At 45.5% G+C, this 27,309-nt stretch overlaps 1 protein-coding gene across 4 annotated transcripts in view; it reads left to right on the top strand.

The window, feature by feature from the left end:
* The first annotated feature begins 5,668 nt into the window (after nt 1–5,668).
* The window catches only part of CRACD (capping protein inhibiting regulator of actin dynamics), a 67,349-nt gene continuing 45,708 nt past the window's right edge, over nt 5,669–27,309 (top strand). For 3 of the 4 annotated variants that reach the window (XM_054728898.1, XM_054728906.1, XM_054728909.1), the window contains exon 1: nt 5,669–5,854. In XM_054728898.1, coding sequence (XP_054584873.1) covers nt 5,751–5,854 — 104 coding nt within the window. In that variant the 5' untranslated portion in view covers nt 5,669–5,750. Of the gene's footprint in view, nt 5,855–24,448; nt 24,621–27,309 lie in introns of all 4 variants that reach the window. The other variant, XM_028143830.2, reaches the window with a different exon arrangement.

Raw genomic sequence — 27,309 nt, 5'->3', positions numbered from 1 at the left:
AGGCACCCAAAGAACCCGTGAACAGCTTAAAAATAAAGGCACCGGAGACCAATGGAGACAGGGGTGGGGTGGGAAGCTGAGAATGGGGAGTTCAGGAGAAAGTCTGTCCGAGGAGCAGTTATACCCCATTGCACACCTAATCAGGCCTCCTCCACCCCCACATAAAATCAGAAGTTCATTCTTTGGAGGAGGTAAAGCAGAGGCCAGCAGACTCTGAGATTTCAGGCACAGAGGAGGTGGGAGCGAGGAGCTCGAGCTTGGACACCAGACAGTGAGTACCAGCAACCTGGATGTGCAGAAGGAGTTGAAGGATCTATCTCTAGAGAAAATGAACCACCCCAGAGAAAAACCTGGAGATACTGGCATTTGAGAGGCCCTAAGTTGGGAGAAGACGCTAATGTCCCCCATTCTATTCTGACTGTTAAACTTTTTTACTAATAGAACACCCCCAAGTTTTGGCAAGGAAACTGACTGCCTAGATAGGACTATATCTCCCAGGTTCCCCTGCAGTGAGGTTAGACTACTAACTGAGTTCTTATCAGTGGTATGAGCAGCTTCTACTTCACTGATTTAAAAGAAACTTGCTTGTCTTCCCCCTTTCTCTCTCCCCTTCCAGGGTAGGGTGTGGGTGTGATGCTGGAGAGGCAAGGACAGGACCCTGGGGACAGTGGAGCAGCAAACAGAATAGAAAGAGCAGCAGCATCCGCCTATGCAGCACCACCCGTCAACTATGGAATGTTAAAAGAGAAAGAAACAAAATCTTAACTTGTTTGAGTTGTTCTGTCTGGGGGCCTCTTTGATGTAGCAACTTAGCCCGTAACCTAACTAATGTGCTACATTTTTCTTTAAACAAACATGTGGCTTTTTGTCTAAATACTCTATGGCGAAGCCTACCAGTTCATGTTTAGTGCTTCATCCTATATAATAAAAGCCCAGTGACTGAACAGCGGAACAACCAGAACAACCCGTCAACCAGTCGCTATGACATGCACTGACCACCAGAGGGCAGACGCTCAACGCAGGAGTTGCCCCTGGTGGTCAGTGTGCTACCACACTGGACGTGCCGCTCGGCTGACTGGGATGAGCGGCTGCTCCCGCTGCAAACACCGGGCCAACGGGCAGGAACCCAGGCTGCGATCATCATCTCCTCGCCCCAGGCTCCTCCTCCTCACTCCCTGCCGCCTCCTTCTGATTCCCGCAGGCTGCACAGTGCCGCCACTGGGCTCGCAGAGCTGACCCCGGAGGCTGGGAGGCGGGTTCATGGCCGCTGTGGGACTGAGGCCTACTCCGCTGCCTCTCGGTGCTATTGTCCCTGGGCCCAGCCCCGACCGGGTCCCCTGGAGAGGAGAGTGCTCCGGCTCCACGTAAGATGCTGGACCAGGGAACAGCCATTCAGAGGGCAGGTCCACAGCCACTCAGCTGTCCAGGATGAGCAGTGTTCCCATCGAGGGCAAATCCACACAGGCCACGCCCCCCCACCAGTGCACGAATCCTGTGCACCAGGCCTCTAGTTATTAAATAAGAATGGACAGCTAAGAATCTGTAGACGTTTGATTAAAGCATCCAGCATGAAAGGCAGCAACCCAAGTGAAGAAGCAGGAAAAGGGAACTCAGAGGACTTGGAAGTAATGCAGGGAGCGGAAGAAGACTTCAAAGAAAATGTCATCAGAGATAAGAGAAAGATACTGTGCACATGAAAAAAGCAGATTGCTATTCACTCAGAGGATAAAAAAGAACTCTTGGAAATTAATCATTTAAGAGTCAAGTAGTTCCATAAAACTGTTGGAAGATAAAGTTGCAGAAATTTCCCCCAAAAAATAAAATTAAAAACAAAAGGATGGGAGGTGGTGAGAGAAATAAAAACAGTAGAGAATATTATTTGAGTCTGATATATTACTAATATGAGTTTCAGAAAGAGTGAGAAGATAAAATAGTAAGGATAATTATCTAAAACAATTAGAATATTTTTGATTTATAAAATATCAGAATTGAATAGCATGGTATTTCCAGATTGATATTTAACAAAACTATAGGCATTATTAAATTAATGTAATATTTTTAATTTTAAGAACACATTTGACTGTATTTCTTTTTTTAATCCTCATCTGAGGGTATTTTTTCCATTTTTAGAGTGAAAGGAAGGAGGAGAGACAGGAGAGAGAGAAACATTGATGTGAAAGAGACACACCAATTGGTTGCCTCCCACACACATACTCCAACTGGCCAGGAATCAAGCCTAAAACCAAGGCAGGTGCCCTTGACTGGAATCGAACCCAGGACCTTTCAGTCTGAGGGCCAATGCTCTATCCACTGAGCCAAACTGGCTAGGACCACATTTGACTGTATTTCAACTAAATCCCTAAAGGATTATACAGGGTAGGGCAAAAATATGTTTACAGTTGTAAGTATGCAAAACACAGAGTTTATTCTTGTATTATTATTTATTAATTATTGTATTATTTTCCATATGAACAACATAAACCTACTTTTGCCCACCCTGTGTATGTAAGTTGACTAGAAAGTCAAAAGTTTTTATTAGCTTTTGCCTTTTTATGTTTTAACAATAGACAGAACTGGAATTCAGCTGCTATACATCAGTATGGCTGTATTGGTTGGTAAAATTCAGACATACTCTGTACTCACATCTCCCAACCCCCTGAATGCTTCCCTCCCCCAGCGCCCTACTGTGGTAAGTCTTCCTTGACAGCCCTGACAGTCCAGCAACTAGCAGGTTAACACCTGGCCCAGAAGTGGGCCTCCAGCACCCCTTCGCAGGCCTGTAGCTGTCCTGTCTGGTCTGACTGTTACAGCTCCTGAAGCCTGCACACATTTCCCACAATCCAGTGCCACTCCTGGCTAAGGCCCTGGAACTTGCTCTGACACTCGATCTACTCGCTGCTCCCTGACTCCCTCCGTTTCTCACCTTCATGTCTTTGTGCTCATTATTCTGAAAGAGATTTCCCTGATTTCTGAATATCTCATGTTTTGTTCATCCTTCCTTCACCCGTTCATTTTTCCCTTGTACCAGAAAGTTTTCCGTGTCTTGAAATAATAATTCCCTCCTTGAAACAACCATCCCCTTCTTGTGGAACATACTGCTTCTTATCTTCTATTAGGGGTAGCCTAGTGCTTCCTATCAAGTCTTCTTCATAGTGGACAGGCAATAAGTAATTGCTGAATAAATGGAAGTATGAATGTAAATTAAAGGACTCTACCAATTATCTTTGGAATACAGTTGCTAGCAGTTCTATCACTTCTCTTGAATGGCTATGTAGAATAATCTTAGATTTCCCCAATAATCTCTCTGTGTCTGATTCCTATTATATAATACTAGAGGCCCGGGGCACGAAATTCGTGCACGGGGGCGGGGGGGTGTCCCTCAGCCCAGCCTGCGCCCTCTCCAATCTGGGATCCTTCGAGGGATGTCTGACTGCCTGTTTAGGGATCGGGCCTAAACAGGCAGTCAGACATCCCTCTCACAATCCAGGACTGCTGGCTCCCAGCTGCTCACCTGCCTGCCTGCCTGATTGCCCCTAACCGCTTCTGCCTGCCAGCCTGATCACCCCCTAACCACTCCCCTGCCAGCCTGATTGATGTCTAACTGCTCCCCTGCCAGCCTGTTTGCTCCCAACTTCCCTCCTCTGCCAGCTTGGTCACCCCTAACTGCCCTCCCCTGCAGGGTTGATCGCCTCCAACTGCCCTCCCTTGCAGGCCTGGTGCCTCCCAACTGCCCTCCCCTGCTTACCATCTTGTGGTGGCCATCTTGTGTCCACATGGGGGCAGGATCTTTGACCACATGGGGGCAGCCATCTTGTGTGTTGGAGTGATGGTCAATCTGCATACTACTCTTTTATTAGATAGGATAGAGGCCTGGTGCACAGGTGGGGGGCCAGCTGGTTTGCCCTGAAGGGTGTCCCGGATCAGGGTGGGGGTTCCCTTGGGGTGTGGGGCGGCCTGAGCGAGAGGCCTGTGGTGGTTTGTAGGCCAGCCACGCCCCCTGGCAACCCAAGTGGAGGCCCTGGTATCTGGAATTTATTTACCTTCTACAATTGAAACTTTGTAGCCTGGAGTGGAGTCAAGCCTCCTGCTCCCTCCATGGCCGGCAGCCATTTCTATTGGGGTTTGTGTATATCTTCTATAATTGAAACTTTGTAGCCTTAAGTGGAGGCCTGGGCCAGCCAGGGTGTGCGGAAAGCTTTACTTCTTCTATTGCCAGGGGCAACCCTGGCCTCCCACTCTTTCTAGCTCCTTGGCTGCCACCATTTCTGTTTGGATTTGTTTACCTTCTATAATTGAAACTTTGTAGCCTTGAGTGGAGGCTTAGGCCGGCAAGGGCAGGTGGAAAGCTTGGCTTCCTCCATTGCCTGGGAAACCCAAGCCTCCCTCCTGCTCTCTTTGGCTCTAGCCATCTTGGTTGGGTTTATTTGCATACTTGCTCTGATTGGTTGGTGGGCATGGCTGGTGGGTGTAGCGGAGTGATGGTTAATTTGCATATTACTCTTTTATTAGGTAGGATTCACTTCATAACAACAAAAAATAAAAAATAAAGCAACTAAAAACAAACAAATGCAGAAATGTTTGCTGATTTTTCTGGACTAAAGCTTTTGGTGCTTTCAAATTGTGTTTTGGTAAAATGTGATAGTAATTTTAGCGTAAAATGGTGATAGTAATTTTCCATTTTCTGTGCTGACTTTAATCTTTCCGAAATGCTAGAGCAGAGCTTTTTCTTGTAAGGAGGGCTGCACGGTTTGCGGAACTGCAGCAAATTGAGCTCCTATTGTGACTGGCAGCAGAGGATGAGTCATGGCTTTGGCTGGAACAAGTGTTTCCCGGAGTCAGATGCAGGAGCAGAATGGTACTTTGCTGCTGATAATGTCTCTCTAACATTCGCTTTCCTATTGCCCTTCATAGAAGTGAAGTAAAAATCAACTTGCAATGTTTGGTTGAGATTGCAAATAATTTGCACTGAAGTCTTTGGTATCTGGACAGATTTTATTTTCCTGGCACGCATCTAATTGCTTTTTCTCTCTTCTTGTAAATAAGATTCAGGCAAAATAAGATTCAGGCAAAATACTGGCTATGATAGGTTCCTCAGGTGATGACTCTGACTCAGTCTGTTTTTCCTGGAATCAGTGTCTGGCATTTGCCCTACGTACATTCTGATGGAGAGGGGGATGGGCAGGAGAGGAGGCCTTGGCCAAGGTCTGCAGGGTCCATAAGGCTTTGATTGCCAGCCCCACCCTGCCTGCCTGAGCACCCATGCTCTGCAGTGCAGTTCTCAGCAAAGCTTTATTTTGTCAGAGGGGAAATAAAACTTCTCTGATAGGCTGTTTTCCTATCCTCTGAAGCTAGAAAATGCTGAATGGAACTTAAGTATCTAATCTCTTCCCCCTCACTTCCCTTCCTTTTTTATTGATATCTTTTAATGAAAGATTATGTCTCTTCACCTGGGGCCGTACGTGGGAGGTGAGTGTAAATGAAGTGAGTTGAGGTATAGATAGATAACCTATGGGGCAAGAAGGAGAGCAGGCAGGGTGGCATGGAGGGCAGTTATGCTGTCGCACACACCGCTTCTCAGAGCAACTGTCAGAGGCAGAATCCTGAGCTGAAGGCCCCACTGGCCGTTTTCTCCTTACCGGAATTAGAACTACATCAAGAGCCACCCCAACGGTGCCTGGACTTACCCTGAGGCACACTGTAGATGTTCTTACAGTAACACCAGGTGCCCTGCTGAACTCATCAGGTGTGCCATGCACGCATCCTCCCATCTGGCATTGTCTTTGACTGGGACAAAGTACCCATGGAAGAGTCTCTTGTTTGATTGGGAAGCTTTAGGCTTCAGTCAGTGCAAAAGGTAAGTGCGTGAAATGTGAAGAAAGGCCCAGGCCTCATCCTCTGAAACTGGGAAATGGGCGGGGGTGGGGGGGTGGGGGGGCTCGGGGGTGTGAAATAGGCAGTCATTGTTACCCTTAATAATGACATCAGAGAATGACCTCCAGCTTCTTGCCTCTATGGCCATTTTCTTTTCTTTTTTTAAATTTCTTTATTGATTAAGGTGTTACATATGTGTCCTTATTCCCCCATTACCCCCCACCTCCCATTCATGCCCCCACTCCCCTGTTGTCTGTGTCCATTGATTAGGCTTATATGCATGCATAGAAGTCCTTTGGTTGATCTCTCCCCCTGACCCCCTCTGTCCCCTTCCCTGAGGTTTGACGTTCTGAATGATGTTTCTCTGTCTCTGGATCTATTTTTGTTCATCAGTTTATGTTGTTCATTATATTCCACAAATGAGTGAGATCATGTGATATTTATCTTTCTCTGCCTGGCTTATTTCACTTAGCATAATGCTCTCCATCTCCATTCTATGGCCATTTGCTACAAAGATGTATCCCCCAAGTACTCTGTTATTATTTAGTAAAGTACTTAAATTCTCAAAAAATGTTAGAATGCATTCAGAGTTAGCCCCCTATAAGTCCTTCCCATTAACATGCCTTTTAGTAAGCTTTGTTGAATATGAGAGAAAGGGTGCATTGTCACTCTGGCAAGGGAATTGCATGTAACATAGTACTCTGTGGCAAGTTGTCTTACTTACTTGTGCGAAAAGTAAGGCTAAGGGCCACAGTGGCGTGAGACCCTTTTGCAAACTATAGTCTCTCTTTCTACCTCATAAGCTGAGTTGAGGCACAGATGTCATCAGTGACTTTTGAAGATTTTTTTGAGTCTCTCTGCTAGATCCGTCCCACACGATGATTGATAGCCTTTCCTCACCTGGCCTTCTTTCCTGTGTTGTGAGCTACTTTGGCAGTTGTGTGGCCTAGCAGTTGTTGAGTGGCAGCTGACAGTAACTCTGGAATCTATAGGAAAGCCCATTTTGCCTGACTAGCATGGCTCAGTGGTTGAGCGTCGACCTCTGACCCAGGAGGTCACAGTTCAGTTCCCTGTCAGGGCACATGCCCAGGTTGTGGGCTCGATCCCCAGTGTGGGGAGAGGGTGCAGGAGGCAGCCAATCAATGATTCTCTCTCATCCATTGATGTTTCTACCTCCCTCTCTCTTCCTCTCTGAAATCAATAAAAATACATTTTTTAAAAATAAAATAAAGAAAAGCTCATTTTGGCTTTCAGAGTTACACGAGGGATCTCAGCTCCTTTCCTCTCCCCCCATAGTTGGAAGCCTTTCCGTTAGTAAGTGGGAGAGGGAAACTCACCCAGAGATTCGGTTGGGTTTTGCATGGGACACTTTGTACTTACACAGACCAGCACAGGGCGAGTGGGTTCTGCGAGGCTGAGGACTCTGTGTGCTGCACCCCCCAAAATAAATAAGCAAATGAATAAAACATCAGGGCAGCGCCAGAATGTGGAATTAATCTTTCAAGTGGCAGGGCTGTGGGACCCATCAGGGAATACTCGGCTTATCGCCCTGATGCAGGCTCTTCTTGCAGACAGACCAGGAGCGTGACTTGTTTCCCACTGAAAAGTCAGGGGCGTTGGGAAGCGCAACCTGTGTTCAGAGAGCTTCCTCCACTCAAGTTATCAGAAGATATTTCTCGAAATAACCCGTCCTGAGTCAGCACTGGTGTTGTCCTAGGAAAAGTGCACATTTGAGGGAACCAGTGCCGCTCAGACACACAAGGCTGTGTTTTACTGGCCGGTGTTCTCACTGGTTAGAGCAACGGCCTACGCACCGAAGGGTTTCCCGTGTCTCTCTCCATCGATCTTTCTCTTTCTCTCTCTCTTTCCCTCTGTCCCACCCGCTCTCTCTAAATATCAATGGAAAACATATCCTCTGGTGAGGATTAACAAAACAGAAAGACTGTCTTTTAAACGTTTGGCAATCTGCTCGCTTTCAATGAGCTGGAACCACAACTCAGCCAGGAAGTAGTTGTGAAGTGTCTCTGCTCCCACCACGGTTGGGTCAGTTGCATAAGGGGTGCAGGGAGGCAGAGGACGGGAACACTGCCCTCATGGAGCTTCCGCTAAGCTTGGAGAGACAACATACGCATGGATTTTTAACTATTAAAGTCCAATCAGGGCTCTACGAATTGTTTAGAGCAGTGGTTCTCAACCTTCCTAATGCCGCGACCCTTTAATACGGTTCCTCATGTTGTGGTGACCCCCAACCAGGTTGAGAACCACTGATTTAGAGGCACTAAATTTCACCTCTCTGAGCCTCCATTTCCTTATCTCTAAAATGTGGGAAAGAACTTAACAGAGTGATTGTGAGCTATTGCATGTAAAACTTGAAGCCTAGCATATACCCAAAGTTTAATAAAGTTTGCTAGAATTATTATTTATGGGGAAAAATAGTATTTGCCCCCTCTGCTATCAACTTCATTTAATTACAGACATATTATGAAATATCTTTGTATCCTCTGTAAGCATTGGGAATTTATCATTAATTAGTAGGTCTAAAGTTTTCTTGAATTTACTCATGTCTTCATTCTGTGAGTTTTGGAGGTTAATGACAAGTTCCAAAATTTTCCACACGATGTGTGAAGGAGCATTATACAGCACTTCCACTTGGCGGTTCCAGAACGATCTTTTCCAGTGTTTTGCCTGATACCCTAGGGCCATGGTCGGCAAACTGTGGCTCACGAGCCACATGCAGCTCTTTGGCCCCTTGAGTGTGGCTCTTCCACAAAATACCACGGCCTGGGCGAGTCTCTTTTGAAGAAGTGGCGTTAGAAGAAGTTTAAGTTTAAAAAAATTGGCTCTCAAAAGAAATTTCAATTGTTGTACTGTTGATATTTGGCTCTGTTGACTAATGGGTTTGCCGACCACTGCCCTAGGGCTTCATCAATACTGTGGCTATTGGTCTAGGGAAGGAATCCCTGAGACACTGAGGGAGAGGAATAGAGTGTTCCTCAGCTGCCTGCCTTTGGCGCCGAGCACCTGCCTCGTTAGGTGGCTGGAGATGAGTTCAGAGACCTGCTTTCTTCACTCGGCATCTGACCTTGGTCAGCTAAGTTAGCTTCTCTAGTCTGATGCAGAAAGCAAGTGGTGACTTCACCGCCACTCCCATGTCTTTGCAATTGTCCTAGGGAAGGCGCTTGAAAAATACCAAGTTATACGATTCAGGGGAAATGAATCTGGTGCGTGCAGATTTGATGTCCTGCATGAAATTTTATAGCGAAGGCATCTTTTATTGAAGGTAGAGCATACACAAAGGGTAAAGCATAATCCTTTGTTAAGGTTATGTCACAAATTATGAGTACTTAAATTATGCTCCAACACCAAGCTCATCAGCCACAATGTCTTGAGTTTAGTAGCGCTTTCTTCCTTCTTCAGTTAGGAAATGGAAGATTTTGTTGCTCTCTGAAGATAGAGTTTCCATACTCGAGAAGCCAAATGATCAAAGCCAAAATAGAGACTTCAGCAGCACGAACATTGGCTCTGGCTTTGGCAGTGCCTGGAGCTTAGTTAATGGCTTTGGCAGCTCTCAGCTTGTTTTTGCATGCAGTGCTTTCTCATCTTCATTAAGCCAAAGCGACTGCCACATATGCAATGGCTTGTGTTGATAAACAGTTGTTGACTCTTGCATCGAAATGCCCAACTCACTGGGAAATGTGGTAATTTTCCTTGATTGGCATTTCTCAAATATTTTTGTTTTGGATCTAGAGCAAGGAATGTTTTAGATTAGAACATATGTGTGTATAAAGTTGTGTATACACAAACACACACATAAACTAAAAACCCTGAGTGGCTAGAAACTAAAATTTCATGAAACAGTGCTCGATTTTGTATTCCACTCTGTTCTTTTCTACTTTGTTTTCAGGGACTCTTGGTCGTGGGCCACTAAATTGATTGCAGGGTGCACTAACTGGACTGTCACACAACATTTGGAGAGCACTGATCTTAGGATTGCCTTTAGTCCAGACCTGCCCTGGGCTTCACATGCCCTTGAGGGAAGACTTTATACCATCTTTCTAGCTCACATCCACCCATATACACACATACACCATCATGACCTTCACCCCTACCTCTAAAGCCCTTAGACCTTCAGGTAGAGAGAGCCCTATCAGCTGCTACCAGGGCTTTTTTCTTTTTTCTTTTTTTTTTAAATTACTTTATTGATTAAGGTATCACATATTTGTCATCAACCCCCTCCCCCCGTTCCCTTCCCAAACCCCCCCACACGCATGCCCCCCTCCCCCTGTTGTCCGTGATCACTGGTTAGGCTCATATGCAAGCACACAAGTCCTTTGGTTGATCTATCTCCCTTGTCCCCATCCTCCCCTACCTTCACCAGGACTTTTTTCATCCAGCAAGACTCCACTTTTTCTCATAGGAGGCCAGAATCCTGAAAACTTTGTGAATTTGAAAATCAAGTTAGTAATTTATTTTGTACTAAATTTACTAATTCTTCCTCCTAGCTGGCATCAGGAACTCAGTAATTCATGTGATATGCCAGTGCTAGCTCGGTGCTCTGCGCACAGTAGGACTGCAGGAAATATTTATTCATGTCCTAGTCCCAGATCTGTGCTGAGCGCTATGGAAACAGGGCTCTTGCAGAGGTAGCGCTGATCTGTGCTGGACGGAAAAACACTGCTTTGCCATAGATGGGCTGAGTTTAATAGACAGGATATGAAGTTGTAGGGTTATCAGGTGGAATAAGAGTCCAGGTAGGGCGTACATTACTGGATATACAAGACACCAAGAAAAGCAGACAGGCAAATGCAGGGCTAGCAAATCTGAATCTACTGGGGCAGAATTGATCAGCAACTAAAGCTGTCTTCATTGGTATCATTGGCCCGTAAGTCAGAGGCTGTCTGAGGCCATCTGATTTTGTCCCTCAGAACCTAAAAGGAACCCTGAGTGGCTAATGTCTGAAGGCAGGTCCATGTGTATTGCCCAGTTTTGAGGCTCACACGTTAGTCACCTTCCTCAAAAAATCACTGAGTCAGACCCAAGGATGGCAGTGAGGAGGTGGGGCTTGGGGATTCAGTTCTAGGACCTTCTCCATCGGCATTGTCATTCCGAGGAATAGGGACCTGGATCCTGACATGAAGGGATGGAATGACTTAGCTCTCTTTTACAGACTTGCAGACTACGTTACTGCCTCTCCCAGGCCCTGAAGGTCCTTACTTTTGCTAAATAAGTATGATGGTAACAAAACCAGCATAATTTGAAGACCAAACAGGAACGGAGAAAGCATAATGGATATAATTAATAGATAATTTATGAAAAAGAGTAACATGTTTTATGAGCCAATATACAGGGTGTCCCAAAAAATGTATGCACACTTAATAACTGATAGCTCAATTGATGTTTCTTTCTTCTCAGATTTAGCCCATTGGAACTAATAATTATTCAAAGTGTATGTACATTTTTGGGGGGAGGGGGAGACACCCTGTATATTGAAAACTTGCTTCGCTTTTTAAAGAAACAGTTCATAGAACTTTAAAATGGGGAGGGACTTTTGATAGTATGAACTTTAGTCGCCCTGTTTTACAGGTGTGGAAACTGAGGTCCCAAGAAGCTAGAAAATGGCAGGGGTGACTAAAAAAACACAGATCTGTAAGATCTGGGGCGTGTTTCCCCACCTTCACATGACCAGTTGAAATGAAGAGCATTTCTCATTGTTGTTGAGAAATAGTGTCCAGAATAAGAGAAGATTCTGCCATAGTTCCAGGCTGCTGTGCAAACTGCTCTGCCATTTGGGCCATATGATCCAGCAGATCCAGTGGTGCTTGAGGTGTCACTGACAGAGAGGGATGCTATGGGGAGTCTTTGGCAGGTCCCCATTCATTAACCATAGCACTGGCCCTTTCAGTTTTGGAGCAAAACCCTACCATCCTCTGCAGATAACTACTCACTTTTTGAGGAACTGCTTTTGTCTTGCTAATGGATATTAGTAGAAACAGACAGCTTAACCATGGGCCACCAAGTTACCATATGACCTGAGCTGCCCATCATGAACTGGGTGTTGTCTGACCCACCAAGCCATAAAGCTGGGAGTGCTTCATAGCACTCCCTTATCAAAAGGAAGTGGTATACAGTGAACACCAGAAACTCCAAGAGGCCAGGGAGATTCTCCCTGCAGCCTTCAGAATGACTATGGTCCTGCTGACACCTTGACTTTGGACTTCTAGACTCCAGACCTGTGAGAGAATACACTTCTGTTGTTTAAAGCCACCCAAGTGGTGGTAGTTTTTAACAGCAGCCCTAGGAAACTACTACCCTGGAATCAGCTATAATCCCAAGCGTTTTTTATTTGAAGTATGACCAGTTTACCGCATTTTCATTCTGTATTGTGCACTGAAGTTTTTTAAGTGAAACGTGACATTAAAAAGAAAAATAAGTGATATATGTGAGATCAGGTCCTGAAAGCACAAGTTGCATGAATACCCATGGTCCCCACTCCTGCTGCACTACCTTCTCTCTCTCAGTCTGCACCTGTGACCTCGTGGAGAGTTCCCTGTGACTAGTTGACTGAGGAAGAGCAAGCTCAGGCCTGGTTTATGGATGGTTTTGCATAATATTCAGGCACCACTTGAAAGCTGTAATGCTTTAGTCCCATTGTGGGATATCGCTGAAGGACACTGGTGATGGGAAATTCTCCCAGTGGCCAGAACATCAATCAGTACATCTGACTGTTCATTTTGCTTATAAGGAGAAATAGCCAGAGGTACAAGTCCATAACCATTCATAGGCAGTGGCCAGTGGTTTGGCGGATGGTCATGGACTTGGAAGGAATATGATTAGAAAATCTGTTGACAGAGGGGTCTGGGGAAGAGGAGTGTGGATAGACCTCTCTGAATGGACAGAGGATTTAAAGATATTTGTGTCTCATGTGAATGATCACCAACGTAGGACTTCAGGAGGATTTTAATAACTCCATAGGAGGACCCATTCTGTGGCTGCCTGTCAGCCTCTTTACCCAGCCACTTGTCAATGGCCCTATGAAAAATGGCTCTGGTGGCAGGGATAGAATTATTCATGAGCTCAGCAACGTTGACCCACTCGCCAAGGCCAACAGAGACCAACACTGAGTCCTCCATGTAGCATCATCCCCTGGGGTGATCAGCTACCTACCTGATGCAGATTGATCACATTGGACCACTTCCATCGTGAAAGGAGCAGGGCTTTGTTCTTACTGAAATAGATACTTACTCTGGATATGGATTTACCTTTTCTGTATGCAGTGCGTCTGCCAAAACTATCATCCATGGGCTTATGGGCAATATTTTGTCAGGCTGGGACTGTGCCCTCTAGGATGCAGTATAAGTCAGTTTCCAAGCTATGGTGCTGTTTCTCTCATAACCAGGCTTCATGGTTCCAGGAATCAAGGGCTAGAAATGGGAGTGGCTTCATTCACTATTAATTACCCTTAGTGACTCCCTGGGAACACATTTGCTTCCCATCCCCTTGACTTTAGGTTCTGCTTGTCTGGAGTTCTTAGTTCCAATGGGAAGAATTTTTTCACCAGGAGGCACAACAGTGATTCATCCCATTGAACTGGTAGTCGAGACTGCCAGCAAGCCGTGTTTAGCAACTCATGCCTCTCAGTCAACAGGCACGGAGGGTTACTGTCCTCACCAGAGTGATTGACCTGCCTACCAAGGGAAAGTCGGGCTGCTCCCACGCAGCGGATGTCAGAAAGAGTGTGTCTGGAAAACTGGAGATCCCTTAGGGCATCTCTAGTGCTCCCACGTTCTGTGAGGTAATCAAAAGCTGTGACAACCCAATCCAGGACGGCTAGTGGCCAGGTTCTTCAGGAATCCACATTTGGCTCACCAGGCAAAGAATCACAACCAGCTGAGGTCCTTGCTGAAGGCAAAAGGAATGTGGAATAGGTAGAGGGAGAATATGGCTATTAAGACCAGCTATGACCACATGACCAGCTGCAGAAACAAGGACTATAATAGTTAAGGGTATTTCTTCTTTATTTTGTTATGAATATGTTCATATATATATATATATATATATATATATATATATATATATACATATATATATATATTATATATATATAATCACAGATATTTTTTTTCTTCCATATCTTATCTCCTTCTAACCTGACAGCAGATGTATTAAATAAGAACTTTGTGTCTCAGTTTATACATTACAGGAGAAGCGTAACCATCAATCACCCAGGGACTTTGCATCCTCACCTGGGAAACATGTTAGTGTGTTTTCAGATGTACGTAGGGTATTTGTATCATGTCAGTGGAAGTTATATTGTTGTTGACTTTTTTTTTGAAATTAAGTATGATTTAAGGAGATATGTATGGGTGCCAAGTGGACAAAGGATGGAGTGGGATGGTCTTTATGATGGGTCAACTTGGCTAGGCCAGTGCTCGGCAAACCGCGGCTCGCGAGCCACATGCGAATCTTTGGCCCCTTGAGTGTGGCTCGGCGTTAGAACCACTTCTTCAAAATAGACTCGCCCAGGCCGAAAACCGACTTCTGTGCATGGGCCACGAAGTTTCAATCGCACTGTACATGCGCGCCCGCACATGGTATTTTGTGGAAGAGCCACTCTCAAGGGGCCAAAGAGCCTCATGTGGCTCGCAAGCCGCGTTTGCCGACCACTGGGCTAGGCTGTAGACCCCAGTTTTGTTTGTTTTTTAATCCTCATCCGAGGATATGTTTATTGATCTTTGAGAGAGAGAGAGAGAGCGGGGCGGGGGGGAGGGAGAAAGAGAGAGAAAGAGGAACATCAATGTATGGGGCATTGCTCCAACCAACTGAGCCACCCAGCCAGGGCTCCCTAGTTTTTTAAATCAAACACAAATATTGTTTACTTGAGCTGTTGCTTGGAAGGCATTTTGTAGATGTAATTAAAGTCCGTATTAGTTGGTTTAAGTAAGGGAGATTTTTCAAGATAATCTAGGTGGGGCTGATTCAGTAAGTTTAAAGGCCTTAAAAACAGAGCTGAGGCTTCCCTAAAAGAAGAAATTCCACTTGTGAACAGCAGCTTCAACCTGCGCCTATGGATTTCAGCCTGCCCTTTCTGATGACTCACCCTATGGATTTCAGCCTGCCCTTTCTGATGACTCACCCTGTGGATTTCAGACTTGCTTGGCCAGCCCCCACCTTGCTTAACCAACTCCTTGCAATAAATTTCCTAATATATCTTACACACACATACACATCTCCTACTAGTTCTGCTTCTCTGATTAAACCCTGATCGGTATAGCCTCGATGTCCCTAAAGCTTTTGTTTTATCTGTCAGTGCTGTCAGCCGGGCCCACACCAAACCTACAGGTGTTGGGAGTTCAGTGTGTTGAGATGAAATGAATCTAATGTGTTCAGCCCTCATGCGGAGGTACTCTTTGTTGAGGTAGTTTGCTACCGCACTAAGGAACTATGCAGGTCAAGGTAGCAGGCAGCTCCCCAACCATTATTTTCCACTCAGCGTTGGCATTGATTCCCAGCCAGTGGTTCCAGGAATCAAGGGCTAGAAATGGGAGTGGCTCTGAAACTCAAGTGGCAGAAATTGGCAGTGAATAGAATCAACACCCACACATCTTCTAGTATGTGGGAGCAATGTGGCCAAGCACTAAGACTTCCCATTAAAAATCGGATCTGCCTCTGTCGCTGTTTCTAAATACTATTTCTTTTGAGTTGCTGTGAAACATATAAAAGGGGTTCTGAGGCAGACCAATGGGAAAAACTAGAAAAGTTAAAAATTGATGTGGTTTCAAGAAATAGGCGGCCTAAGAAACAGGCAAGTAATTTTAATTGACAGGTCCTTGCATAGACCTAGGTAAGTATAAACACATTCCAGTAGGTTCTGTTTAGAAATGCACAGTCAATTCTGCTGTAACATAGCATTTGCATTGCTAAACATCAGCATGTTATGGAAAACTGCAAAATGAAACCAATAACTAATGGGAGAAAATGGGGTAGTAGCACAACACAAAAACATTTCTCAGGGACTGCCCTGACCGGTGTGGCTCAGTTAGTTGAGCATTGTCCCATGAATCGAAAGGTCTCTAGTCGATTCCCGATCAAGGCACATACCCAGGTTGCAGGCTCGATCCCGGGTTGGGGTGTGTACAGGAGACAACCAATCAATGTTTCTCTCTCACATCATTGTTTCTCTTTCTCTCCCTCTCTCCCTTCCTCTCTCTCTAAAATCAATGAAAACATTTTTTTTAATGTATCTGTGACATTTTAAAAGGATAGCAACCTAACTTTAAAAATACAGCAGTTTTACATTTATTTACATTTACATAAATGGTAATGAAATTCATAAATACTGCAATAAGTATAACACTTTACCTTGCAAAAGACCTGAAGTTTGCTTGTGGCCTGGTTGGAGGGTGACAGCTGTGAGTTATTGTGAGGTGGGGGAGGAGGGTTATCCAAAATTGGATAGAAAGCTGTAGCACCACATGTGTAGGTACATATGACATGGGCAGCAATCTGGGGTAATGGGTAAATATTTGAGGGGTGTGTGTGTGAATGTGTATTCCTGCACACCTCAGTTCAGCTGGGTGCAGTATTCTGCATTCACCTAGTGTTTCTCGGGGATAAGATAGATCAATCACACTGGAACAAATTTGCATTTTCAAAGCAAGTGTGATTGCAGGACTGTCTGTACTGCGTAAAGGTATCACCATCCCCAGAGTTCTTTTGTAAGTTTGGCACAAATTCATTTGGTAGCAAAACCCAAGGTGACTATAGATGTGTTCCAGAAATACTGCATTTGTTATAAAGTGCTGTCATAGACCCCACTGGGGTCTAAATAGACCTTTTTACAATCTGAACATTTCTGATTTCTAAACACATCTGGCCCTGAGGGGGTAGCAAACAGAAGCTCCATATTGATGTGTGCTGCGTTGTGACAGGCATCAGGACGGGTGCTGTGGGTGCAGAATAAACACGGCTAGCGGCGAGGGGCTGTGGCACGCTTTGTGGTATTGTAATAGACCTCTGTTCCACGCACAGAGAACTGAGGGGGTATCGTTCTCTCGGGCTGGAGAGCTCAGGGATGGTTTTCAAGAGAATGTGACACCAAGGATGTGTTTGGGGAGATGGTTAGGAATTCTCTGGGCAAATGGAGAAAGGCATTCTAGGAAGAAGAAGAGCATGTTTAAAGGTGTAAAGTCACAAAATCATATTAGTTTGCTGGGGCTACATAAAGTACCACAGGGTGGCTTACACAACACAAGTGTTTTCTCGTGATTCTGGGAGCTAGAAGTCCAAGATCAAGGTATCATCAGCGTCTTCTGAGGCCTCCTCCCTTGGATTGTAGACGGCCGTCTTCTCCCTGTGTCCCACATGGCCCTCCCCCTGGATGTGTCTGTGTCCTAGTCTCTTCTTACAAGGACACCAGTCCTATTGGATGAGGGCTCACCTAATGACCTCATTTCACCATCATTCTCTCTTTAAGACCCTTTCTCCAAATAGTCACATTCTGAGGTGCCTGGTGGGTAGGACTTCAACATAAGAATTGGGGCGGCGGGGGAGCCCACAGGTCAGCTCCTGACACATGGTGTGGCACAACAGAGGTATGAGCAAAGTGCACGGAAGCCAGAAGGAGGTGTGGTTAGTTATCACTGGGCTTGGGGACTTGGGAACAGCCTCGAGGACCGGACCTAGGTCTTTGAATGGGATTTTGTCCCATTGGAAATGAAAATGACATTCTGGATGAGGAAACAACACAGATCCAAGCTGTACGCCTTCCTTAGAAGTCTCCAACCTGCGCCATAGCCCATCCACCCAAGTGCCTAAGACCCGGGGTTTGGATATGGGCTGGTTACCACGTTCTCCACTGGTGAAAGCTACAGCCACTACCACCCTGGGCCTCTCGCCATTTGTTCCAGGGCCCCTGCCCTCTTCTAAAAGAGTGTTAATCCGATGGGAAAATATCCTCAGGTTAGGATTCACAAAATAAAAAAAAAAAGGATGGGCTACTATGAGACTTTTGAGGCTAGGTCATAAAAGGCAGTATAGCTTATGCCTAGCTATAACGCTGTTCTTGCCTCTGGAATCCAAGTATCATACCACGAGGAAGCCCAGGCCACACGGAGAGATCCGTGCAGGGAGAATCCCAGGGTTCCTGGCCTTTGACTCCATCTGAGCTCCCAACTGACAGCCAGTACCAACCAGTTGATTGCACCGTCTTGGAAATGGGTTCTTCTGCCCTCAGTCAAGCCACCTCAGCTGATGTGCTAGAACAGAAACAAGCTTTCCCTGACAAGCCCTGCCCAAATTGCAGATTTCTGAGCTAGAGCTAGAGCTAGAGCTAGAGCCAGAGAGAGAGAGAGAGAATTATCCTCTCTCTTCGTTGTCTGAATTAGCACAGCAGCAGATATCTTCCTCCCTCCGTGCTTCCCCAGTAAAGGAGCAAACTGTTCCTTCTTCACCCACGTAACCTGACAGGAGGCCGTGGTGCCCCCTCCCTCCTCTCCGGGAGGAGAATCGCAGTCTTGTCGTTGCATCGCCCCAGGGAGCACAGCCCGTTGGCCAACTCCTAGTCTTTATTGAAATGTCCCGGGATTGTGGAGTCCAGTAAAAATGTGATAGCCACCGAGTATCTGTGTATCACCATGGACTTCAGTAAGTAATCTTTTTTTAACTAGGTAGTTCCTTCTCCAAAGAATCCAGTGTTCCAGAGCTAAGAAAAAGGTTCTGAAGTTCCCTGGCTTACATAGTAAAATTATACGGTTCAGGCAGTTGGCTGTGTTCTGTGTTTTAGTATGTGCTAAGTATACATGTTGGCTGTGTTCTGTGTTTATACATGTGTTAAGTATACATGTTTGAAATCAGAACTTGGCCCCAAACGGTGGGTTTATTTAGCCAAAATGTGTGTCAGTCAGCTCACTCAGGTCTCCTGAGCAGGGTGCTCTGGAGTTTGGGGGAGGTGTGTGTATGAAATATATGGTACCTAGAGAAACTAAAAGTTGTTGGAAAGAAATACGGAAGGCAAGTGTTTCCCAGATTATGTTCAGAAGAACACTAGTCATGACGGATGTCTAAAAAGCCAAGTCTCCATAGCCAACAACTTTTGGGAAGCTCTACATATTCTCTGCTCCTTTGGAGAGCAATCATGATATCGCATATTAAAGACCCTGGAAGGTCCCGTGGTAAAGCAACATCTTTAACTTTATTTTACCCGCATTCTCAAATGTCCTGGTCTTTGAATAAGAACCTGGTACCGACACACAGAGCCCAGTCTGAGAAACCCCAGACGAAAACATGTATGATCTCCAAATGAACTATGATAGGAAATTCTGTTTCTCATTTGAAAGCGTACCATATGAATAATCCAATGCAGAGAAATTGTATGCTTTTATTATTTTAGGTTTAGAAGTGAAATGTAAGAATTGCATCCTTATGACAAATGGAAAACGAATCAGATTTGCCTGACTTGCCCAGTGATTTTTAATTTTTAGAAACTTCTATGTAAACTGGCAATTATGATGATGCAGCCAGTATATAATTATATCTATGAAGTAATGGATAAAGAGCACTTTTTTAAAAAAATGGGAAAAAAAAACCCTAATATAATAGTTGGATGATGAAAATAATTTAGTACTTAAAGAATGAAAATTACCATGATCCCTGAAGGTAGTGTATATGCATATGTACATTCTTTCATGTGAAAAATTACAACACGAAAATGGTGAGATATTAAGACAATGTGGCACCCACTGTCTTTTCCCCAATAAATTCAGTCTTACATCTTAAGATGGTGCATTTCCAGAGAGGCTGGTAAGCAGATGTTTCGTAGCTAGTAAGAAATGGAATCGGGATTTGAGCCAACTATTCTTATCTCTGAGGCCCATGTACATAACCCCTAACTAGAGCTGTAGCCAATTTAAAACACACACACACACACACACACACACACACACACACACACACACACACACACACAATTTAATAGAGGGAATGGTTCTTCCTTCTCCCTCTCTCCTTCTCCCCACTGCCCCAGCCACCCAACCAAATTAAATTTGTGTTGTAAAATTCTAAAATGCCATCTTAAATACTCTGTCGGAGAAAACATTGCTAAACTGTTCTCCTTCTCTCTGGCAGTTGTCTTTGGGATATTTCACACCAGCATTGCAGAAGTGCTCTGCATTGTTAAAATTGCTTTGATCTTTTAGGCCCCATCTGTACAAAAAATATTCACGGTAACAGTCGGTGTCATCTGTCAAGAAAATTGCTGCTGCTGATGACCATGCACTTAGCCAGTTGATTCTGTGGAGACAGACTGTTAACACAGCCCCCAAATCATAAATCGATCATAAAATAGTTCATTTAATGCATATTTGTAGACTCATCTCAGGTTTTCATAATGGTTGCTGTGGCAGAGAATTGCAAATGTTTCATAAAATGTAGGTACTTGTTGTCCTGGCCGGTGTGCAAAGTGGTTAGAGCACTGGCCCTCACACTGAAGGGTCAAGGGTCTGATTCCCAGTCAAGGGCAGGTACCTGCATTGTGGGTTTGCTGCCCACACCCAGTCGGGGCGTATGTGGGAGACAACCAATTGATGTGTCCCTCTCACATTGATGTTCCTCTCTCTCTCACTCTCCCTCCCTCCCTCCATTCCACTCTCTCTCTGAAAAGCAATGGAAAAAATATCCTAGAGCAGTGGTCGGCAAACTCATTAGTCAACAGAGCCAAATATCAACAGTACAAAGATTGAAATTTCTTTTGAGAGCCAAATTTTTTAAACAACTTCTTCTAACGCCACTTCTTCAAAATAGACTCGCCCAGGCCGTGGTATTTTGTGGAAGAGCCACACTCAAGGGGCCAAAGAGCCCCACGGTCCTAGGGTGAGGATTAACAACAACAAAAATTAGGTACTTGTTTTTTTTGATGTGAGAAATCTTATACTGAACTTTGGGAATAAAACTGGGGGATCAACTCAATAAGAATATAATTCCTCCTCTGATTTATAGGTTCATTCCCTATTGATGTTGCTTAATCAGTTTGCTGTCTGAATGTAGGGTGGGCCTAAATGTAGTTACTGGGACTTTTTATAAAGTTAGCCCTGGAAAATTAATTAATTGCCACAGTCATTAGTAAAAATATTTAAAATACACATTTAAATTTTATTTAAAATGTCAAGATAGTTTGGCAGAAAGTGTATTACTAATTTTGCAAATGAGGAAGGTAGAAATTACTTTTGATGACCAAGATGTGACCAAACACGAAGTCTTTGGAGCAGATTGTAAGCTTCCGTGTTCTGACCCCTCCTCCCAAGAGAGAATGGCATTCTTAGGACTTAGACACTCTTTTCCTCATGGCAGGAAGGAGTGGTTGCTGGATGGGTAGTTCAGGTAGGTTTTACTGTTCTCTTACCTTCCTGATAATAACCAAGGGATTGCTGAAACAGCCCTTCCCAAGTACTTCTGAGCTGTGTGCTCTCTGACATTTGGACTTTGACACGTCTTCCAGGATAATACATGTGGACTCATGCCAAGTCATTGCCCATCTAAAGTGCAGCACAAAGTGCTGGAGTGCTTGGTTCACAAACAGTCCTCAACGGGCCAGCTCTGCAGACAGGGCCCCCTGAGGAAGGCCATTCTCTGCTCGTATGCAGCCCACCAGGTTCTCCGAGCTGAGGCTGCCCATCCTGGCATCCCCCAAGGCTGTTTCTGTCCCGTCCTTTATTTGTATTCAGCTCTTTCCAGGTTCTGTTCACTCTCTGTCTCCCCCAACAATGTGACCAATACCACAAATATTTTATATGGTGGCTGCCACCGTTCTGGACATGGAGGCAACACAAAGGACCCCATCTGCCTTCTTGTCTGACCAAGTCACCCATTAGTTAAATACATGAGTAACCTGTTCAAGAAACTGTAATTTGTCTCTGATGATCGTTCACTACCTTGGTTACAGCTCAACTGAATGCCACCACATCCACCTAAACTTTAGAGCAAATGAAGATCTTTTTTTCTATCAATAAATTCTGACATAATAAAAAAAATTCTCTAGTTAACTTAAAGGCTGGATTAGTGGGCCCAGGCTGGGAGTAATGATTCATTACAGATGTTTTTAGGTTTTTGCTGTGGTCTTTTAGAATATTCCTGGTTAGACAATTTAGGGTTAGATATTTCTGCAGTGAGAAAAAGGCAATTGATAAAAAGGGAAGAAGGAAGAATTTATCTCAGAAATAAGTAAAATTAGCATAAATTGCTGTTTGACCATTTATCATGATGACCATTCACAATAATGGTGTCATTTACATATTTTGAGCCTTGGATAGTCATAAAGAAAATGTTGACTTATCAGTCAGTGCCAAAGACCAATCCTATATAATAAAAGCCTAATAATATGCTAAGTGTCTGGTCATCTGGTTGGCCATTCAACCAATCAAAGCATAATATGCTAATGATACCCTAAAGCTGTTCAACCACTCACTATGATGTGCACTGATCACCAGGGGGCAGACACTCTGACCAGTAGGTTAGCTTGCTGCTGGGGTTGGCCAATCAGGACTGAGCGAGACGGGCTAGACATACCCTGGAGCTCTCCTGCGGTCCCTCCCCAGCTGGCAAACCTCTCACAGCCCTCCCCAGCCCGAATCGTGCACCGGTGTGGTCCCTCGGCCTGGCCTGTGCCCTCTTGCAATCAGGCTGAGGGACGCCCCCCCCCCCCCCAGTGCACAAATTTCGTGCACCAGGCCTCTAGTTATATAATAATGTAATGATACCTGTAGTGCCTTATATAATTTTTTTTTAAATTTAAGATACTTAATTGATTCATTTTATATAAGGTCAATTCTTTTAATACTCGCCTAATGTTCTTTGCTGGTCTTCGAAATCCTCCTGTGGCAATTTAAAAAAAATTATCTATTGGAGATTTTGCTCATGGAGACCAAAAGTGGATGTCATAAAAAATCTCTGGCCTGTACTCCTGAATAAGTGGCCACTGAAAGCATATAAACATTCTGAAATCAAATCTCCTGATTATTTGTTACCACTTCCGCACTTTATCGTCTTTTACGTAATACCCAGTGAACATTTAACTCTTTTGAGGACTACATGCCTAGCACAGAGCCTCGGGTGTGGAAGGCATCTCGCATGTTAGAAATCTGCCTTCCTTTTCAATGTGATACAATGCAGCACTGTTCCGGGACCGCTGACGATGGAAGGTCTGTTTGCGTCTATACTAAGGATCCCAGTATATGTCTTTTTGTAATTGGTGATGATTGTATCTGCTTCCTCACTGTCTTATGCCACGGCTTAGGGCAAAGTGATTTAAAACACTTCTTCCACCCTTCAGATTTTCTCTCAGAAAAGCCAGAGCTGAAGATCACCCGAGGAAATGAGGCAACTACCTTGAACATCATTAACCTCATTTTTATATCCAGATCTCCCTTGTAGACTCTGTCGAGCCAAGTTCTGGGGGCTCTGATACTGACTTGGGGGCCCCATACCTTTGTGTTTTGTACCGGTCTTTTTCTATACACATTGTGTATAGAAATGTTTCAACTTTCCTTTTCCCTCAAAGCTCCTGACTCCAGCTTCAAAGATATGTTTCCCATGACATAGACAAGTTAGCTCATCTCTCTGTACCTCAGGCTTCTCATCTGGAAAATGGGGATGTTAATGCTACCTACCTGATAGAATTGTGGTGAGGACTGAGTTCCTTTTTGTAAAGTTCTTAGAGCAGTGATGCATGGTGAGGGTTAAATAATTTAAGAAAAAAGAGTGCTTGACCACTGGATACGTGGTTCTCTAAACTTTTTTTTTTTTTCCTTTAAACTTCTTAAAGGGACGATCTGAGAAGATGCTCTGGTATGGGGTGATTTATACTTCCTTTGCCGAGGTGGGTGTGGAGTGATGTGAGGAATTTGTATCTGAAACTGAACTGGAAGGTATTACCCACAATACCTGTAGGCAGTGCTGGCTGGGAGCCTGGGTCCTGGCCGGATGAAGCAATGAATGGAAAAATGTTCATTAACGATTCCCGTGGGGCTCTTCGCAGCAGTTTTAAAAGGAGACAAGAGAGATTAAACTAGAACTATATGGGGATGGAGGGGATGGGGGGCAACGCTTATACCAAGAGTTGGCGGTTTCCTTCTGTGTGCAAAGGCTGAAAGAGTGCTTCTCAGAAGAGGTGATACACACACACACACACACATTTTCTTACACAGCCGTGTGGCTTAGGTGTTATCTCAGTTTCTAACGTGGAGAAGGGCACGGGCCACCCGCTTTGTTCAAGAAAGCAGACGCCACCTCTGCGTGGCCTGTGCGAGGGGGTGCTGCGCCTTGAAGCTTAGAACCCCTTCGTGTCGTCCCAGGTGCTCGCTGGGAGCCTGAGGCAGACGCTCCCTGCGCTCCTGGCTTGTCTCCGCCTGACTGTGCGTGGACAGGGCAGGCCCTGGCATTCCTGGCACAGGGCTTGGCCGCCCGTTCCCTGTGATGGCTGCCCTTTGCCCCAGCTCCCTGGGCCGAGGCAGCCCAGCTGTAATCTGCTCTGAGGCTCCGGGGTGCAGCCCTGTCCAACGGCAGCGAGTGTTTATCCTGTGATCCGCAGACAAGAAGAAGGGAGGCAAATTCCAGCCTTTTAAGAAGTTGTTTGGCAAGAGGAAAAAGAAAGACACTTCGATTTCCCGGGAGGCGGAGGCAGGAAGGAAGAGCCACTCTCCCCAGAGCGTCAGCAATGGCACCTTCTCTTCCGACGAGGAGACCCTGGAGGACGGCCTAAGGTAACGACTCACACCTTCCTTGTGTGTGGCTCTCCGGTGGGGCCGGGCGGGGAGTGGGATCCCGCAGGATGTGTTCCATCTCCGGGAAGGTGGGAGACTTGGGGTGCTTGGGGTGCTCTGTGGAGGAGTCGCCTTGGGGAGCTGGCGAAGGAGTGTGGCCTCGCCCTCTGGGCGAGCACTGGGCTCTGCGCCTACCTCTTGCCGCCCTCACTGGTCGTGGCAGGCAGCCTGTAATTGACTGGGCTCAGCAGGTGTCCTTGGATTGAGGAAGACCTCGTCTCTATGTCTCCTTGTTTGGCAAAGAGAAAGGTGGGTCCTAGGTTAGATTTTGCACCCAGATCGAGGACGTGGGCTGCCCCAGGCACGGGGTGGTCGCCCTTCCTACCCCTGGCCATCTCTAGCAACTTCCGGAACCTGTCTGCGTGCTGTGCGCTTTCAAATTCTGTTCTTCGTTTTCTGTGTTCTCCTCCTCCTCTCCGGGTCTCTCTCAGAACAAACACAGGCACTAAATCTGGCCGTGATAGAGTAAGGAACTCAGAAAAGCAGGATCAGAAGGGCCGTTCTCACCTGAGTCGGAGTCAGAGATGCTGCTGCTGACAGCTTAGAAGGCAGTCCCTCCGAGACATGCCTGCATCCCGCTGGCACCGTGTGCCTGCCTCCAGCTGGCACTGGTCACTTTGTATGGAAGTTATTGATTTGCTTGGCTCTCTCTCTCACTCGGCTGCTAGCGTCCGGGAAGTCAGGGACCAGGTTTTACGCGGCCTCATCTTAGGTGCTCAAAACGTGTTTCCTATGAATGCCGGGCTCTGCGTAAATTACGCTGATGTCGTTCAGCTGGACCTTGACTCACGTTTCCTTCAACATCGTTTCATTATAATATTGATGAGAAAAATGTGATTCCCCGCCAGGCCGCTGTGCGTGGAGTTTGCACCTTCTTTCTCCCCAAGTCTGTGTGGATTTTGTCTGGGGACTCGGGTTTCTAAGCCCCATTCCAAAGATGTGCACGTGAGTTGAGCTGGTGTGTCTACATTGTCCCAGACTGAGTATGGGTGTGGGTGGAGTGTGGGGGGGTGTGGGTGTGGGTGTGAGTGGCCCTTCCAGGAAGGGTTGGGTCCTGCTTTGTGCCCTGAGCTACAGGGATAGGTTCCAGCCACCTGTCACCATGAAATGGAGTAAATGGGTGGAAAAGAATGATTTTGCTCGTTTTTATTAGTCTTTTTTAAAATGTATGTATAACTCACATTTATTTTAATGTTTAATATTAGAAGTGTTTGGGGGCTTTATTTAGAAACTAGAGGCCCGATGCACAAAACTTGTGCAAGGGGCTCAGCCCTCGCGGCCCCACCCACTGGTCGCTCAGGAAGGTCGTTCCACCATCCGGTCTAATTAACATATTACCTCTTTATTATATAGGATCTAGTGCTGTTTTTGTGACCAGAAATATGGATCTTAACTCCTTTTTTGTAGCCGCCTGTAGTAAAATTGGTTTCATTATGTGTTGTTTCCCTTAAAGTTGCCGTTTCTAAGCACCTACCGACAATACGATGTCCTACTAGCGCACGTTGAAGGAATAGATGCTGTCCTCTGTGGTATTCTTACTGTGTTTCAAAGACAGGGACACAGGCATCCTCTGAGATGTGTGTCAGTGAGCAAATGCGAATAGACACCACAGTGGAGCACAAACGACAGAATCCGCAGGCAAGCCGTGTGCTTAGCCCCACGCGTGCTCACCGACCGCACTTGGTGGTCTCAGTGCTGCCCCTCTTCCTGCACAGGCCATGTGGGCTTCCCCTCGACTTCAGTGAGGAAACTTGAACTTAACTGGAGGAAATGATCTTACTGGAAGGTGAACACAGCTAGACTGGCCTCAACCGGCTGTTGGGATGTCAGGACGGATCCTTGTTGAGGATTGTCCAGGACGAATCCATTTTGATTTCACTTCGTTTCCTCGGTTGTAAATTAGGAATGTGAGCCTTTCTGCCTCTCGGCGTCAGAATGAGGTACAGATACCAAAAATGGTACCAAATAGTTGTGTAACGCAACATGGGATTGAGTCTAGAAAGTTCTCCTTTGTGTGTTTTTTTAAAATGTAGTTTTATTGATTACAGAGAGGAAGGGAGAGGGAGAAAGAGATAGAAAGATCAGTGATGAGAGAGAATCATTGATGGGTTGCCTCCTGCACGCCCCCTACTGAGGGGTCCTGCAACCTGGGCATGTGCCCTGGCCAGGGATCGAACCGTGACCTCCTGGTTCAGAGACTGATGCTCAACCACTGAGCTGGGCTCTGGAGCTCTCCTTTAGGAAGACGGTCCTATGAAAACGCAGCTCGTCCCTTCCATGGTTTTGCCAAGTCCCCGACCTCGTATTGAACTGTGCCTCTTCTCACTTAGGTTCTATGCCTTTACCCCGCGAAGTTTCCTTTAGGTTTGAGGTATCACAGAGCCTTGGGAAATTCCACACTGGATCAAACAGCTATAAAATACAGGTCATGTCACCTGTTCTTATTATTGACTCTTGTTAATAAGCCCACCTTTGTGAGACAAATGCTATATTTAATTGGCACTTTTCTTTATAATGAAGCTGGAAGGGTAAGCTCTGGATAAAGAGTTTTCAAAAATGTCACCTTACAAATTTTAAAAATTAAAAAGGATGGGAATATAGACGTCATTTAAATCATGTATCCGATCCC

Source organism: Eptesicus fuscus, chromosome 2, assembly GCF_027574615.1.
Source record: "Eptesicus fuscus isolate TK198812 chromosome 2, DD_ASM_mEF_20220401, whole genome shotgun sequence".
Lineage (NCBI taxonomy): Eukaryota > Metazoa > Chordata > Mammalia > Chiroptera > Vespertilionidae > Eptesicus > Eptesicus fuscus.
The sequence above is the reverse complement of the archived record's forward strand: the minus strand, read 5'-3'. Positions and strand labels throughout refer to the sequence as shown.